Consider the following 15,810-nt stretch of genomic DNA (forward strand, 5'->3'; position numbering starts at 1 on the left):
GTGATAGAGCTTATATAAGAATAAAAATGCAGCACAAGTTCCATTCCAGATTAATCTGCTCATGTAATTTCAGACAGGTTTGGATACAAGTTCTGAACTTTGATTGTTCTCATCAGGCAAATTATCGGTACAAAATTGTTCAATAGTTTCAGGGGAGAGAAGGAATTGCTGCATATAGTAAGATTTCCACAATTTCAGTAATCTGTAATGTACACTCACAGTCACAGGTAATACTTGAGTACTTGACACAGGTGATAATGTATCTTCAGAATCCGTTGATTGCCCTTTTGCAGTCCAACAATAAATGTACTGACCAAAGAATCTAAAGAATATTTCAGTTAGAAGTTCATCGCTGATGTTTTGCAATAGATATCTTGCTGCTATCATTCAGGTCAAACTGCGCAGCTATTCAAGAACCGTTTGTTGACACAACATATCAGCAGAACAGAAAGGGTTATAATAGTTGCAGCTGTAAAGATAACCGCCTGCAGAAACCAAACCAGAGGAACTGTAATAAGAAATGAAATGATGTCCTTCAACTTAAACTCAAATGATTTCATTGCTAATAGCATAAACTTGAAATTCCATCATAGGATAAAGAGTTTGTGCAGTGAATGTACAGTAGTTCTGAGACTAACCAGAACAGCAGAAGCAGCGAGTCCAGGCCGCTCACGAGGGTCCCGATTGTAGTACTTGCAGCAATAAAGAAGAGCTGCAACGTACCAAATGATAGGGCACAAGAAACCTAGAAGAAAACTGCACTAGTAATATTTCAATACAGAATCTACAAGTGAGAAAAAGACTACTGCAGTTCATTGCCAAAGCAGATTGACTCACCAAGACCAACCTATTCCACAGCCACAGCAGGGGAGCCGTCTGTCATATATTGACAATCGTGGATTTTCTTCATCTCCAAGTAGTGTGTACTTACCAAGGCACGCCTGGCAACGACAAAATTCATCTGACCTTCCTGTGAAATTCAGAAGAACCAATGATGTTAATGCAAAACGGCTCCAATAGATATTTGAAACACTCTTCACTATAAAGACTGAACACACTTCTTCTGAAATGACAGTGAGAGTTTTAAGGTCCAACAAACATGTTATAGTTATTGTGCATGGAACATAAGGATAAGGTATAAAAAAAGTTACCTCCCCTCATAAAAAAACAAGGCGCAAACCCCTGGCCGCAACAGTATTACAGTTATTTGGCAAAGTTAAAACCAATAACCTTGAAGCTTATCAGCATTTGCAGATATCCCACTGCTGATGTAAGGGCCTAATGAAAAATGGTTCTAAGAACAAGTCATCTCAGGTAGCAGCTGCACAGATCAGACATGAGATGTTAGCATGGAAATCTGACGGTGCCTAATCTGTCAAAAGCAAAATTTTGCAGGAGAAAATGCATTTCAGAAGAAGTGTTTAGGTTTCGCATGAGCATGTGAGCACACATTATGGATATCTTTTGTGTAAACTTCTGAATGGAGGCTGTTATAATTGTGGTTTAGCTATTTATTGTCAGGTTAAGTGTTTGCTGTAGGTTTGGTGATCTTTAGCTGTAGTGGAGTTGGGGCATTTAGATTTTTCCTTACCCTTCAGATTTGAAAGGGCCATCTTTCTCATGATGGAAAATATATAATGGATTCACCATCACCATATGAAAAGTTAGTAGGTTAAACCAGTATCCAAACGCATTAGCCTATGCATGAGGAAATGATGCAGTCTATATAGTCAGACATGTGAAAACAAAACAGAGAAGCCACTCTAACTCAACTAAATCTAAGAGAGTACGGGCACAACATGAGTCATCTGTATGACTGTATCTCTCTCAAATTTATGCTTCACTCGCGATCTTAGACTGATTATCAACCTGAACTAACAGTTCTGGTGCTGCTAAACTGAATCGTGCCCCTTTGCACAGGAAATCTGGAACAGGGTGGCATCTTGGGAAAACTTTGGAAACCTACAGCCAGCCATTCAAGCCCACGCCGACACCTTAGTTGACTGGTGGGAGGCGACCTTGCTCTCAGTCCCTAAAGAGAAGAGATGGGAATTCAATGGAATGGCCATATATATTATGTGGAATCTTTGGAATGAGCGCAATCGGCAAATTTTTGACAACAATTACTCCACAGCTCTTCAGGTAGCTGGGCAAGCCAAAGAGGATCTAGAGCAATATAAAATGGCCTTTGCAACTTCACATCATTAATGATCTTGTCTAGTGTTCTTGCTCGATTTGCGTTCATCCTGTTCTGGAACTTTTTGACCACTTAGGCCGGGTGGTCCATTTGGCCTTAGTGCTATCTTGTACATAAAACTTCTTTCCACTTTAACTGATCTAAGGGAGTACAAACTTGCAATATTCTGACAGTTACTCTAGAACAGGAGCTGAGCCCATTGTTTCAGATCTACAGTTACTCTAGTACAGGCTTGCGATATATACTAGTAACAATTACTCTAGAACAGGAGTTGAGCCCAATGTTTCAGATCTACAAAACATATGGTGAAAGACAAAAGTCACTCCAAATTAAAAATTTTAGAGCCAGTCAGGTTCCTTGTGCTTTGCTGCCACATTCTAAGACTGCATAAACACCAAGTTGTGATCCTGGGCCGGAGCCAAAGCAAGCTCTTTCCACGCTTTTTTATTCCCCTCCAAACGAAGTGTGGAAAACAGGAGTAGTAACAGCTCCAGGTTCACTACCCAAGACTCTATCGAAGCTGCGGTCAGTAATACCGACGAACAGGTTGCGCTCAGGGGTCAACGCCTCACAATAACAAGGGACCAAGAACCGATCGGCCAACTACCCCAGACTAAAACAGCAACCACGCGGTCCACAGATTCAGCAGGAGCTACATTCCCGGCCTAGAATCTAGTAATGCTCCCGCGCAGGTAAACCAAGAACCTAGCCTCGATTCCGCAGAAGCAATGAGAACCAAGGTGGCGTCGAACGCAATACAGGGGCGGGGCCGAAGAAACTTACGGGCCCAGACGGAAGCTCATGCGAGGAAGGAGACCATGGAATTTCCTCTGCTTGCGTTGCGTTGCGTGCGCGGCTTGGTGGAGCTTCGGTTGGTCCGGGTGGGTGGAGAGGAGAGGAGAGAGGAGAGGGACGCGGGGCGTGGGGAACGAGCTGGATGGGGCTGGGTGGGGTGGGGGCGCCGGGGCGGAGAGCTGGAGGCTGGAGCCGGCTCAGCGCCGCCGGTGCTGGGTCTGGTGGGTGCTCCCTTGCTCTTTCGGCCTTGTTTAGTTGACCCAAAAAACCAAAAATTTTTTAAAATTCCTTATCGCATCGAATCTTACGCAACATGCATGGAGTATTAAATATAGATGAAAATAAAAATTAATTGTACAGTTTAACTGTAAATCAAAAGATGAATCTTTTAAGCCTAGTTACTTCATGATTGGATAATGTTTGTCAAATAAAGACGAAAGTGCTACAGTTCCAAAAACAGTTTTTCAGTTTTCGGAACTAATAAAGGCCGTCGTGTATTTTGGTTTCTCCAGTACAGTACGTTACCGGATGGTATCATGTGAATGATCCAGATCTGTCATCTTAAGCGTGATTAGTCCCGGTGAACAAAAAACAATAGAGATCTGAAACTTATTAGATATTGTGCTTATACTCCCTCCGTCCAAAAAAAACATGTAAATCTCAATTTCCAAAAGTCAAAGAATCTTTAAGTTTGACCAAATTTATAAACCATGTTTTTTACATTTGAATCTCTAACTAAGTTTATCATGAAACTATATTTAATAACTAATTTAACTATACTCATTATATGTCATAAACATCAATATGTTTTTATTTGTATTTAGTCAAAGTTAAGAAGCTTTGACTCCTCGGACCGAGATTTTTATGTTTTTTTGACGGAGAGAGAGTATCTAATATACTCTCTACCTCCCAAAATAAATGTCGTTCTCGCTTTCCGAGAAACAACTTTAATTAAATACTCCATCCAAAAAGAGTGTCGTTTTAGGTTTTCGTGCCACAAGTTTAACTCGATTTGTAAAAAATATGTGCAATATTTGTATCTTTAAATAAATTTGTTAAAAAACTAGACTTAAAGATCTTTCCAATGATACTAACTATGTACTATAAACATTAATATTTTTTACTATATATTTAATTAAAGTTATTTCTCGGGAAGCGCAAACGACACTTATTTTGGAAAGGAGGGAGTATATATTAAAAAATAATACTTATGAAGTATCATTAGAAAGATATTTGAATCTAGTTTTTTAACAAATTTATTTGGTGATACAAATGTTGTACGTATTTTCTATAAATCTAGTCAAACTTGTGACACGAAACCTAAAACGACAGTTATTTTGGGACGGATGGACTAAACATTAGAAGTGGAGGCAAAATACTTATCACTTGTGTTCTCTCATTCCCCCCTCTCTAAATCATGGTATAATTATAATTCTGAGCAATTTAGGCCCCATTTGGATCTTTGGAGTTAAATTTATTCCAATAATCATAATTTAGATATATATATATATTAATTAAGCTACTATGGTTAGATATGGATTATATTTGTACATTATTGTTGGCTATACGAGATAGATACTTATGTACCGCATAACATGTTATAAGTTGTAAAATAGAAACGTAGAATGATGATATATAGAATCAATTTTCATCTCTATCCTATGAATTTGAGATAAACTTATATTTAAACTTTGAAAAGTGGTATAATAACAACTTCCAAACTAAATAACCTAATTTATTAAACAGATTTTAATTACTCCAAATGAAAAGATCGAAACAACCTCTAGTCAAGTTGCAGATGCTGATGAAATAAGTATATACCAGCAGATCTGTATTTAAAATATATTTTGATTATGATATTAAATTATAATATTATTAATGACCTTCTCGACAAAAAAAAACGTTCTTAAGTGTACCGCCTTAGAAATTATAGTATGCCCCGCGTGAAGGAAAGCTAGAAATACTTTTTTTTATATAAATTACACAATACAACACAAATATTCAAATATGCACGCATACTCATCCCTAAACGTACATACTCTAACACCTACATACGCTAACTTTATCTATATAAGCACATCTAAAAGACTAAGTCGGCAGATCTCGAGATTTATAAAGTCACCACATCCCGATGTGTACCCGTTTTAGTTGACGAGAGACTCGAGCATTTTTGTGAAGCTTGGCATTTCGTGAAGCTTTGACGCTCTGGCCGCGTGTGGTTCTTGCTGCACCTGTTTGCAAAAAGAGTGACTACTAGGAATCGAACCTAAGACACAATATTCTAGCAACTGCGCACTAGGCAGTCGAGTTAGTTTACTTTCTTCTATAGAGAGCACCCACAACCATATTTATTAGGAACAAATATGGAAAACTAACTCTTAATTAATCACTATTTGGTTACTACAATCATGTCCTAAATGTCAAGAATTATTGATACTCCTTCTATATCCATAATTTTTTGGCAACAGATCTAGTGCAAACTCATCTCCTGTGCAAACTCTAATCTGGACTACAAGATGTTGATCCAAGGGGCGCGGAGAGGTTGGGTAATTTTGCACTTAACCGCCCGCTCTTAATCACACTTTTACAAATCTCTCCTTCCACCTCTCTCATGCGCCCCCTTGGATCAACATCCAACGGTCCAGATTAGAGTTTGCACAGTTTGCACAGGAGATGAGTTTGCACCAGATCCGTTGCCTAATTTTTTATGTTTAGGATATGATTATGGTAACTAAGAAGTGATTAATTAGGGATTAGTTTTTTATATATGTCTCTAATAAATATGGTTGCGAGTGTTCTATGTACGAGAAAGTAAATCAATTTAACTGGCTAGTGCGCAGAGGTTAGAGTATTGCGTCTTAAGTTCGATCCCTAGCGGCGACTCATTTAACGTCAACTAAACAAGGTAGTTTAGCTTATATTCGTCTAAAACAGATACGGAGGAGTATGTACTCCGGTGTGAACTGTCTTGTGCTGGTCAATGCAACGACGCGCTAAGTACAGCTTAGTTATGCTGCTGGTAGCTACATTAACCAATAACCTAACGTAGCGGGAAATAAATAAACATATTTTGATATTTTGACTAAGTGCAACATAGCTAAACACGGTAGAGGTCTCAGCTATATCTTGTACTCCTTCATTTTAAAATATAGGCCACTTTTAACTATTGCCACAAATCATATTATCTCACTTTGATCTGAATTTAGAAATGAAACTAAACAGTCATTTCACCTGTTTAAACACCATATAAACATTATATAGTGGTGCACTGTTTCCTGTTAATCATCGGTTTTTCGTGTTTAATTGGTCGTTTAGGGCAGATTTGAATTTTTTTTGTTTAAAGAGAAAATTTTTGTGGAATTGGGGTCTGGGAACTAAACGGGGCTAAAAAAATTTGAGGCCAAAATTTTTGGCTGCAGGGCCTGCTAGTGTGCACGCATTCCCATAGAAGCCCACCAACGACAACTGCAACGGCATGCAGCCCAAGTTGTGTCAGAAAAAAATTTGTCAAACTAAACACCTAAAACTTTTCGCGTGCGTCGACTTCTGAGCTAAAATTCTGATCACAAAAATTTTTACCACTTTGGCCAAAAAATTCAAATCTAAACAGGGCCTAGCCCGTTTAATAAATTGTGCAGCCTAGATAATAGCTAAATAGTTGGTTTTCCTTTGTCCTGAAAGCTTGAACTCATAAAATATGTCAGTCAATTTTTTTTTTAAATTTGACCAACTTTATAAAAAAGAACATCAGTATCTATGACATAAAATGAGTATGCTATAAAAATATATTCTATGATAAATCTAATGATACGTATTATAAACTTAGCATTTTTTTCTAAAAATTTGATCAAAGTTAACTTAGGATAACTCTATAAGTTGAAATTTTAAGAGACAGAGAGAGTAGCATTTAGAAGAACATTGTGTGCACTATAGTGGCGGAGCCAGGATTTTTGCTTTGGGTATGCCGAACAAAAAAGTTTTATATATAACCGATAAAATCTATTTAGCAATTCGATAGAACTTCATAAAAAAATCCAACAATTCGGTACATAACTATTAAGGTCTTGTTTAGTTGTAATTTTTTTTTGCAATGTGGGCATGGTAGCATTTTCGTCTGTATTTGATAAATATTGTCCAATCATAGACTAACTAGGCTCAAAAGATTTGTGTCGCAAATTACAGGCAAACTATGCAATTAGTTATTTTTTATCTATATTTAATGCTTCATGTATGTGCTGCAAGATTCAATGTGATGGAAAATTTTGAAATTTTTTGGAAAGTAAACAAAGCCTAAATGGTATAAGTTGCGCTTCCATCGTGCGTTTGGAAGGAGCGGCCGAGAGCAGGTGCGAGATGAAAGAGAATGGAGTTTTTTTATCGAGGTCTTGTATAGTTCTGAAAAGTTTTTGGATTTGGTTGCTGTAACATTTTCATTTTATTGGACAATTAGTACCCAATCATGGATTAATTAGGCTTAAAAGATTTGTCTCGCGATTTACAGCCAAACTATGCAATTAGTTTTGTTATCGTCTACAAATTCGATGTGATGTGTGAAAAATTATTGGGTGTGAAACTTACATGTATATTTTTTGGGCTGAACCTAGGGTATGTCATGCCATATCTGTGCCACCCACTGGATCCGCCCATGGCACTATAAATGTATTTGTATTATGGATTTAATGAAAATGAGTTTGATGTAAAAGAGTGGTTTATTTTCTCAACTTTGTCTAAAAAATAACTTAGTATAAAGTTAAAACGGCATAAGACGCACAATCTCAACTTTGGAAACCATACAATAAAAAAATACAATATGCTTTAAGTGCAAGGTTAGTATTAGATATTCAAAGGCGGTGGATTGGATTTATTGGACTGGTTGCTACCTAAAGCAAAATAGCTCCACCCCAAAGCTAATAAAACTAATATTTTAACATATCAAAATAAAAAAAATGCTTGGGGCTTTTAGACCAACCTTAGGGTCTTGTTTGGATACAAATGTACTCAACTTAACCTATGTATATTAAAATGGATTGGGATGAAACTTAAATTTAATTTACACATCAATCTACTTCAACTCATTTGGACTAAGGTGAACTAGTAGAAGTGGCGCGCCGCTGCGCGCCGAGTGGAAATGAGTATCTTTAGGTTTATACAGGTAAGATGTGCAATATTATTAGGTTTGTACAAGTACAATTATACACACTGCGTATGTACATAATTAGGATATGATGACGGACACATGTACAAGACGTATATATCATCTACAGCTAGGTATATGATATAGATGATGTCGACACGATGTGGTACATAGGGGGGGTCTTTGTGGCCTCGGGTGTTGAGGCTTGTGGTCCACAACCGAGTAATGTGGTGAAGGAATCAATGTGCCAGATGCAGAAATCTGTTTGTGGTTAAACAAATATGGTTTCTGTTAATGAGAAAATGGGGCAACTATTGGAAAAATAAACATGGACAACAACCATTGTATAAATATGAGGGTGCATTAGAGAAAACTGAGCTGAAAACACATTGTTTGTAACAAATATAAAGAAGGGGGAAAATAATGCATTCACCATTCCTCATAGATTATTGTCACTATCAAAATTCAAGATTTCCACATTTATAAGTTAAATTAAGCAAAGCTAGATAGGTTGAGCACATGGATTATTGAGGATGAGGACCTGAGTCACTAAAAACTAGACAAATGCTCTAAGTTAAATGCTTTCCCCGAGGGGGATTGGGACAATGTGGGACTACCGTAGTGTACGTGGTGTTTTCATCTATACTTAAGCTCTCTACTGTCTAGACGATTACATTTAAAGAAATTGCATTAGAATTTCCAAATGTGCACGGATATGCCCAAAAAGGCATGTTGCTGTGGTATTTGAATAAAAAGAATAGCTTCGTACTTGGTAACAATCTATACGTCCTTCTATATTCATGTCATATCCAGGTAAAGGTAACTCTAAAATTTCATAGCATGAACAGGCCATCATTCAGTGAAATTGCAGGAGGAACTACTGGAACGGCAAGAGGAGACCATGGAAAACATCAATTTGGTTGCTTTGGGGATTCTAGACAGCAGGTAAATAAATTCAGCATCAATTTTTTAATCGTAGGTTATGCAAATTTACCATAAACTTTATCTGATCCTACCGTTTGTATGAACAACAGACTCAGTAGGCAAACATACCAGTGGTAGGCTGCCAGGTACTCCATTGTGTAATCATTGTTTAGCACTTAATTTTGTGAGAAGCATAGAAGCCGTATCAATTTTGCAAGAGGTACAAAAAATACTGAGAGCACACAAACTAACAGTTATAGTGCAGAAGTTAACATGTCTACAAAATATAGACACAATTTTTTTTATAAAGCATGTTGTTAAGCAAGCATGAACATAAAGTTGTAACCGATGATGAACAACAGCATGGCATGATCAAATCACCTAGTGCCTAAAAGATCCATAAAAAATTGTAGCCTTTTAAGAAAATAGATCTTTTGCGTATCACTATATAGGTTTGGGTTCAAGAGCTATATCAATTCAGTTTTTTTAACATAGAATAACTTTGACTAAGGACATGGACAATTCTTCCTCTGAATTGGTATAATAGATATGTTACCTCAGATCTAGAAGAACCAATGAACTCAAAAGTGTCAAGGTCCCAAAATTAAGAGTCCTATATACTGAGCCTGCAAAAGTTTTAAAAAGAACATCATGGAACAAATAAGAAGCATGAGGGACTAATAAGTCCGTAATAAAAATAATAGGAGTCCTATTTTTTAAAATTGACATCCCATGGAAAATGTAATATTGTGTGCGTGGGTATATAGGCCCTGTAATCTAACCTGATTCTCGTGGGGGTGCACATCTAAGCAGTTGCATGAAGCTTCATGATCAAGAAATTCCAGACGTAGCACGATATTTTAGACAAAATTTCAGTTAACAGGAACAAAGAAGAGGGATGCATCAGTGTGGCAACAACTAAACAAATTTTTATCATTGTCTAAGTAAGCTTGGAGAAATGGAATAACAATTGGCGAATACACACATGCACCTGACACTCATTACAGAGGCAGTAGGTACAACACCTTTCAGCCATAGGAGTATCTAGAGCATCACATCTGAATGCTACCAAGTTTTATGGAGAAATATCAATCATTGCAGATATTACATATGCATTACATAATCAAGCATATGCAGGCGGAACTTAATTCGCATGGCAGGTGGCAATGCAATAATAGAAGAAATATAAAGAAACCTGAACCAAAAGGCAACAGACAAGGAAACATCCATACTTGTGCACAGTTTCAGAGTACATGAGATTGTAAGAACCAACGTGCCTGACAACAACCGCAGACATCTAGTTTGTTGTCATAGGCTGATAAATTATAATCTACACATGGAAAAAGGAAGTCAGTAAAGATTTGTATTTCTTTTGCATACTGTTGGAAATTATATGAATATGACAATATGTTAAACAACTAAATAAATCCCTGTATATAAAATTGGTAATTAAGAAAATGACGCTGCGAATATACACTTTGAAACATATTATAAGTCCAGTTCGAGAAGCATCAACGCAGATGGAAGCAAAACATTAGAAGTTATTTTTTGAGCTCTAGGTAGCCTAAACAGTACAAAAATTGCTCTAGTGACTAATACCTCAGCTACCATCTATCTATAGGTCCCAGTTTTAGCTAGCATAGCACCCTGTCAATCCTGAAAAGGAGGTAGACCAAAAATTGCTATTTTAAGAACCTAGAGAAATGAGCATAACGTGACCTATACTGACGTATTAAGTGGTTTTATTTAAATTCATATCACGATCATAATACATGCGAAGAAATCAAGAAATGGAAAATATAATCCGTGGCAATAAATATTTCAACAATCACTGCCTACAATAGTTGACTGATGCATGTACCTCAAGAGAATGCGATGCAAACTTACAGAGCAGCAGTTAGCCCACGTTCTGAAACTATTTTGGCTGAACAAACTACAGTGATCCGAAGCAAGTAAGGTGAGCAAAGATATGTTGCAAAAGAACTACATCCTTTCTAATGGATGGTGCTTTATTATTGTTAGCACCATTTTCGATCCTTGTCATGAAAATGTGGCACGCTAATACATTTCGAAGCTCACAACAATGATGAGCCAGCGAACCAACATGGTGTCTATTGCTTCTATGAATGAAATAAAAATCAAAGGCATGGATATAGTAGTGTGTACCTGGTTCCAAAAGGCATGGGAGGAGCAAGCACCATAGCGGAAATCTAGAAATCCCCAGAATCCAATGGACGAAGCGGTGCTTCGTGGTACTATTTCGGGGTGGCAAGCTATAATCTGCATTGGTACCCCTGGTACTCAAAAATTGATTTCTGCAGCACTCCATCATAATGCCTCTGTACAAAACAGATGAATACTTTAGTGGCCAAAAAATGGGTGTGAAATTTTACTTTGTTACCTAACACAATCAAGCAACAACTAAGGAATCTGTAGGCCAAAGCTTAATTGAACGGAAATGATGTGATCATAACTGAAATAGTAAATATAACAGAAAAGTTCAGAAACAACAGTGAAAGTTGTCAGCTCACTTATTGAGCTGCAGGTATCCAATCTATAACATACAAAAGAATGAAAGCAGAAGATTGCCATATTTGGTTACAGGGTTGTCTTCACAACGCACGAAGCATCATGTAAGGACTGGCCAATCTCATGAAGCATGAAGTCAATTGCGCCTGTAAATATTATTATGAACACCTGCACAATACAAAACCTAGGAGTATGTAATTGGTAGCAAACTAATTTGGTTTCTCTTATAGGCAAAAAAATTTTCAAATAAAGATCGCCACAATCTAGTTCTAAAGAAAAGCGCACGCACCTGCTACAGGTCGCCACCCACAGCAGCGGTCGTGAGCCGCTGTCAATCTACTGGCTACTGCAGCCTGCACGCCATGGCGTGTCCGCGAGCGAGGGAGTAGGAATCTAGGGGAGGAGCCACGAGAGGAAGTTGGGGAAGGTGATGGTGACGTACCGCTAGATACAACCGGTGAGCTTGGCCGTCGACGCTGCCGGCGAGGAAGCCGCTCCACCGTACCACGCGATGAGGAAGCCGCGGTCTTACCTAGCCTGCCCAGCATGCTTTGACGCTGGAGGAGAGGGAGGGAGAGAAGGGAAGGCCGCCCACGGGCGGCGACGTCGCCCGTCGCCCCAACTGTCGTCGCGTCGGGAGGAGAGACGGGGAGGAGAGACCAAGAGAAGGGTAAAAGGTTGGAGAGGGCTGAGATATTGGAAAAAGTCTACTTAACCCCTGACCTTTGGACCAGTGATGAACTTGGAGGATTGTAGGGAGAAGAACATGATGTGGATGTAGTGAAGAGTGGGATTGCTGGTTTAGATGGAAAGCTGAAGAAGCTTGTAGTCCTAGGTCAAGTTGGAGTTGTCTGTTGTGTGATTGTTACTGTGTTTGTTGTGGTTGGTGTCATCAGCATGATCCTGAAGTAGTATTAGGTATTGTAATGCAAATTTGGTGCAATGAACTCTGTTTGAATGAAATGGAATGTGTTCTGGTCATTGAAATCAGTTTGGCACATCGAATTGTGATGCATTGGTTTTGATTGAGTGAATACAATTCACAGATTTTTTATTGTAAAAAAACAAAAATTGACAGATTTTGGACAGCAACATTTGGCAAGGCAAGTTGAAAAGAAGATTGATTGATCTAGAGTTTGACAACAAGATCCAGTTACGTAGCTGCTATGCCCAAAAGCTTTCCTTATCTATTAAACTACTTGTCTATTCCTATCCTAGAACATTGCCATTTGTATGGCCAAAAGAGTGCCAGTTTCATGCACAAAAGAGTGGCATTTTCATGGCCAAAATAGTGGCATTTCTGTCCACTAGAGTTACAGTACTTAATTACAATCATAGGTGGCATTCAGTTGTCCACTAGTTGTTGTCACCAAACATAAGCCATCACAGCCTCCCTCTTCCCCTTGTAGATGTACCAGCTTGTCTTGGTGCAGAAAAAGGTTGTCTTGGAGCACCAAAAGGTTGCCTTGGAGCAGCTTGATGTCTTGGTCGAGCACCTTGGCTTGATGTAGCACCTTGGCTTGATGGTACCTATAAGAGCACAACAAGTGTTATGGCTGCCTTGAAACTGTATGCTTTAAGTATTACAATACCTTTTGTTTCTTTGTATTTCTGCTTGCTGTAGCATCAGTCTCAGCCTCTGCATTTTTCCTCTTCTCGGTCCTTGCTCTTCTAATGTGAGCATTTCCTTTGTTCCCAGCTTCTGGATTCTTTGGACACCTTCTTGAATTATGCCATGTTGTGCCACATATCCTACACCTCATCTTGATGCCCACCCTGCTGAGCTTTGTCCCCTTTGGTTCTTCACCTTGCTCCCTTCTTCTCTCTGTCTTTGGCCTACCAGGCTTCTTCACAAAGGCTGGGGGTTCTGGTCTTGGCATATTTGTTGTTGGCCAATTATCTAGGCCTTCAATTGGTTGCAGGACATGTGCATATGTCTTCTTGTAGGCATCTATGGTGTAGCAAGGAGCAATGTAGTCATCTAGTTTCTTTGAAGCTTTGTAAATGCAACTTATGGTGTGGCAGCAAGGTAACCCTGACAACTGCCAATAGCCACAAGTGCAAGTGCCCTTTACCATGTTCACTACATACTTTCTATCTTCCTTCTCCTATACCTCAAAACCATCAGCTCCATTCCACAAAACCAAACAACACCTAGATCTCTCAATGTTCAACTTCAGCTTTCTAAACACATTTGGACAAATAGTTCCTGGCCATTTTTCGACCCTTGATCTATTCTCTTGAATTCTGATCATGACCTTCTTCCTTATGGCTTCATTCATGGATATCACTGGGAAAAATCTAGCATCCATGATGCTGTTATTGAAACTTTCACAGATGTTGTTATCCACTGAGTCACAATTGGAGCCAATTCTGAAGAAAGCCCTACTCCAATGTTGTGGATGAGTTGACATCATGTCTTGTGCTCCCTCAGGAGTGTCTTTTGCTAGGTAGGCCCTGTACAAATTGAACAAAGTTCTAGAGGAGGCCTTTGCACACCTCCACCATTTCTTCTGCAGCTTTTTGTCAGTATACTTCTTCCTCTAGTTGGCATATATGTGTCTTGCACACATTCTATGCTCAGCATTTGGCACTAGCTCCTTCACAGCCTTCAACAAGCCCTTCTGCTGATCTGAGATCAACACCCAGTCTTGACCACCATTGCTGATATTGAGATCTTTCTGCAGCAAGCCAATAAACCAGTACCAAGTGTCATAGCTTTCTATTGGAACTGCTGCCCAGGCAATTGGATACATTTGATTATTTGCATCTCTTCCTATTGCACACAGCAAGTTACCATTATTGGCACCTTTGAACCAACATCCATCCAATCCTATGACCTTCCTACATCCAGCCAAGAAACCCTTTTTGCATGCATCAAAACATACATAGAATCTTTCAAAAACTTTCCTATCTTGCTCTTCTGGATCCAAACAAACAACAATAGTGCTCCCAGGGTTGGTATTCAGCAGCTCCATCTGGTAGTCATACACTCTAGTGTACTCTCCCCTCATCACATCTAATTCTTTATTAAGCACTATTGACTTAACTCTTTTGACCTTTGACCTTGACACATCAGGTAGAAAGTCCTTTTGAACTCTGTTTTGAATGTGAGCCACCTTCCATGTGGGGTTGTCCTTTATGTCCTGGTAGTAGTGTTTAGCAATCAGTGTAGAAGTGACAAGGTCATTATCCCTCCTTGGTGCACAAGTGTGAACATCATGAAAAGTGGCCACTTTGAACCATTCTGACTTGGTGGTAATGGAACCATATATCTTCCAATTGCAGCCTGGCCATGTACACATTGCCCTCACCTTTGCCTTTTCATCCTTATCAAATCTGAGATGCATGTGGGTCTTCAATCCATACTTTATTAGTGCCTTTTTGAACTACCTACTATCCCTGAAGCACATACCTAGAGAGAAAATAGGAACTGGAGCCTTACTGTCATACCTATTCTCTAGGCTCTTCCACCTAACAGTCTCACCTTCACTGTTATCTTCATAGGAGTACTCCTCACTTGAGTCTAGATAGGGACTACCAGGTTCATCCAGGTTTGGAACCTCATCAACCAAATCTTCAACCCTTATTAGATTGAGTTGAGAACCATGAATGCCAATCTTCTTTCCTTTTTCCTTCATTTTAACCTCATATGCAAACTTTTTCATCTCAATTGCTTCTTCATCATCAGCAGAGCTGTCCTCATCTGTAGGAAGCACATAATCTTCATCTGACTCATCTTCAGAGCTATCATCATATTCAGGCATTACTTGTTTTCCTTTGTCATATGCTCCTTCACAAATTCCTTTGTACTCCTGGTCTTGAAACTCATGAACAACTTCATCATCACTGACATATTGTGTTGCTTCATCAACTGCTGCCATAACATCATCTTCTATCTCATCAGCAGCAGCCTCATCATCCCCTGCCCATATTTCTTGATCATCAGCAGTAAGCTCCATACCCACGTCCTCTGTATACATGTCAACCCATTTACGAGGAGTGTGCTGCTCAAGAAGGACTTAACAGGAAGCATCATCTACCAACAAGACCAATCCATTCCTCATTTCCATGCCTGGCTTCAACCAGTACAGTCGTAGAATGTTGTCAGTTGGGAAATGATCGGCAAGATGGCCCTTGATCTCGAAATACGACAACTTGTCCACATCAATCTCAGATACTCCTAAATCTCCACCAACATAGGTCACATAACCATTGAGATTGACAAAGG

General features: G+C 38.9%; 1 protein-coding gene across 2 annotated transcripts; it reads right to left on the minus strand.

Moving 5' to 3' along the window:
- Window positions 16–10,706, minus strand: LOC8080968 (60S ribosomal protein L18a-like protein). Of its 2 annotated transcripts, XM_021447811.1 has the most exons (6): window positions 9,833–10,706; window positions 9,607–9,676; window positions 1,152–1,321; window positions 838–970; window positions 639–756; window positions 16–485 (listed from the first exon to the last, which is right to left on the minus strand). In XM_021447811.1, the coding sequence occupies exons 3-6, from the start codon at window positions 1,159–1,161 to the stop codon at window positions 393–395; spliced, it is 354 nt and encodes a 117-aa protein (XP_021303486.1). In that variant the 5' UTR covers window positions 1,162–1,321; window positions 9,607–9,676; window positions 9,833–10,706; the 3' UTR covers window positions 16–392. The 2 variants fall into 2 exon arrangements, with proteins under 2 accessions (XP_021303486.1, XP_002440719.2); XM_002440674.2 differs by lacking the exons at window positions 9,607–9,676; window positions 9,833–10,706 and adding an exon at window positions 2,981–3,188.

Source organism: Sorghum bicolor, chromosome 9, assembly GCF_000003195.3.
Source record: "Sorghum bicolor cultivar BTx623 chromosome 9, Sorghum_bicolor_NCBIv3, whole genome shotgun sequence".
NCBI classification, from domain to species: domain Eukaryota; kingdom Viridiplantae; phylum Streptophyta; class Magnoliopsida; order Poales; family Poaceae; genus Sorghum; species Sorghum bicolor.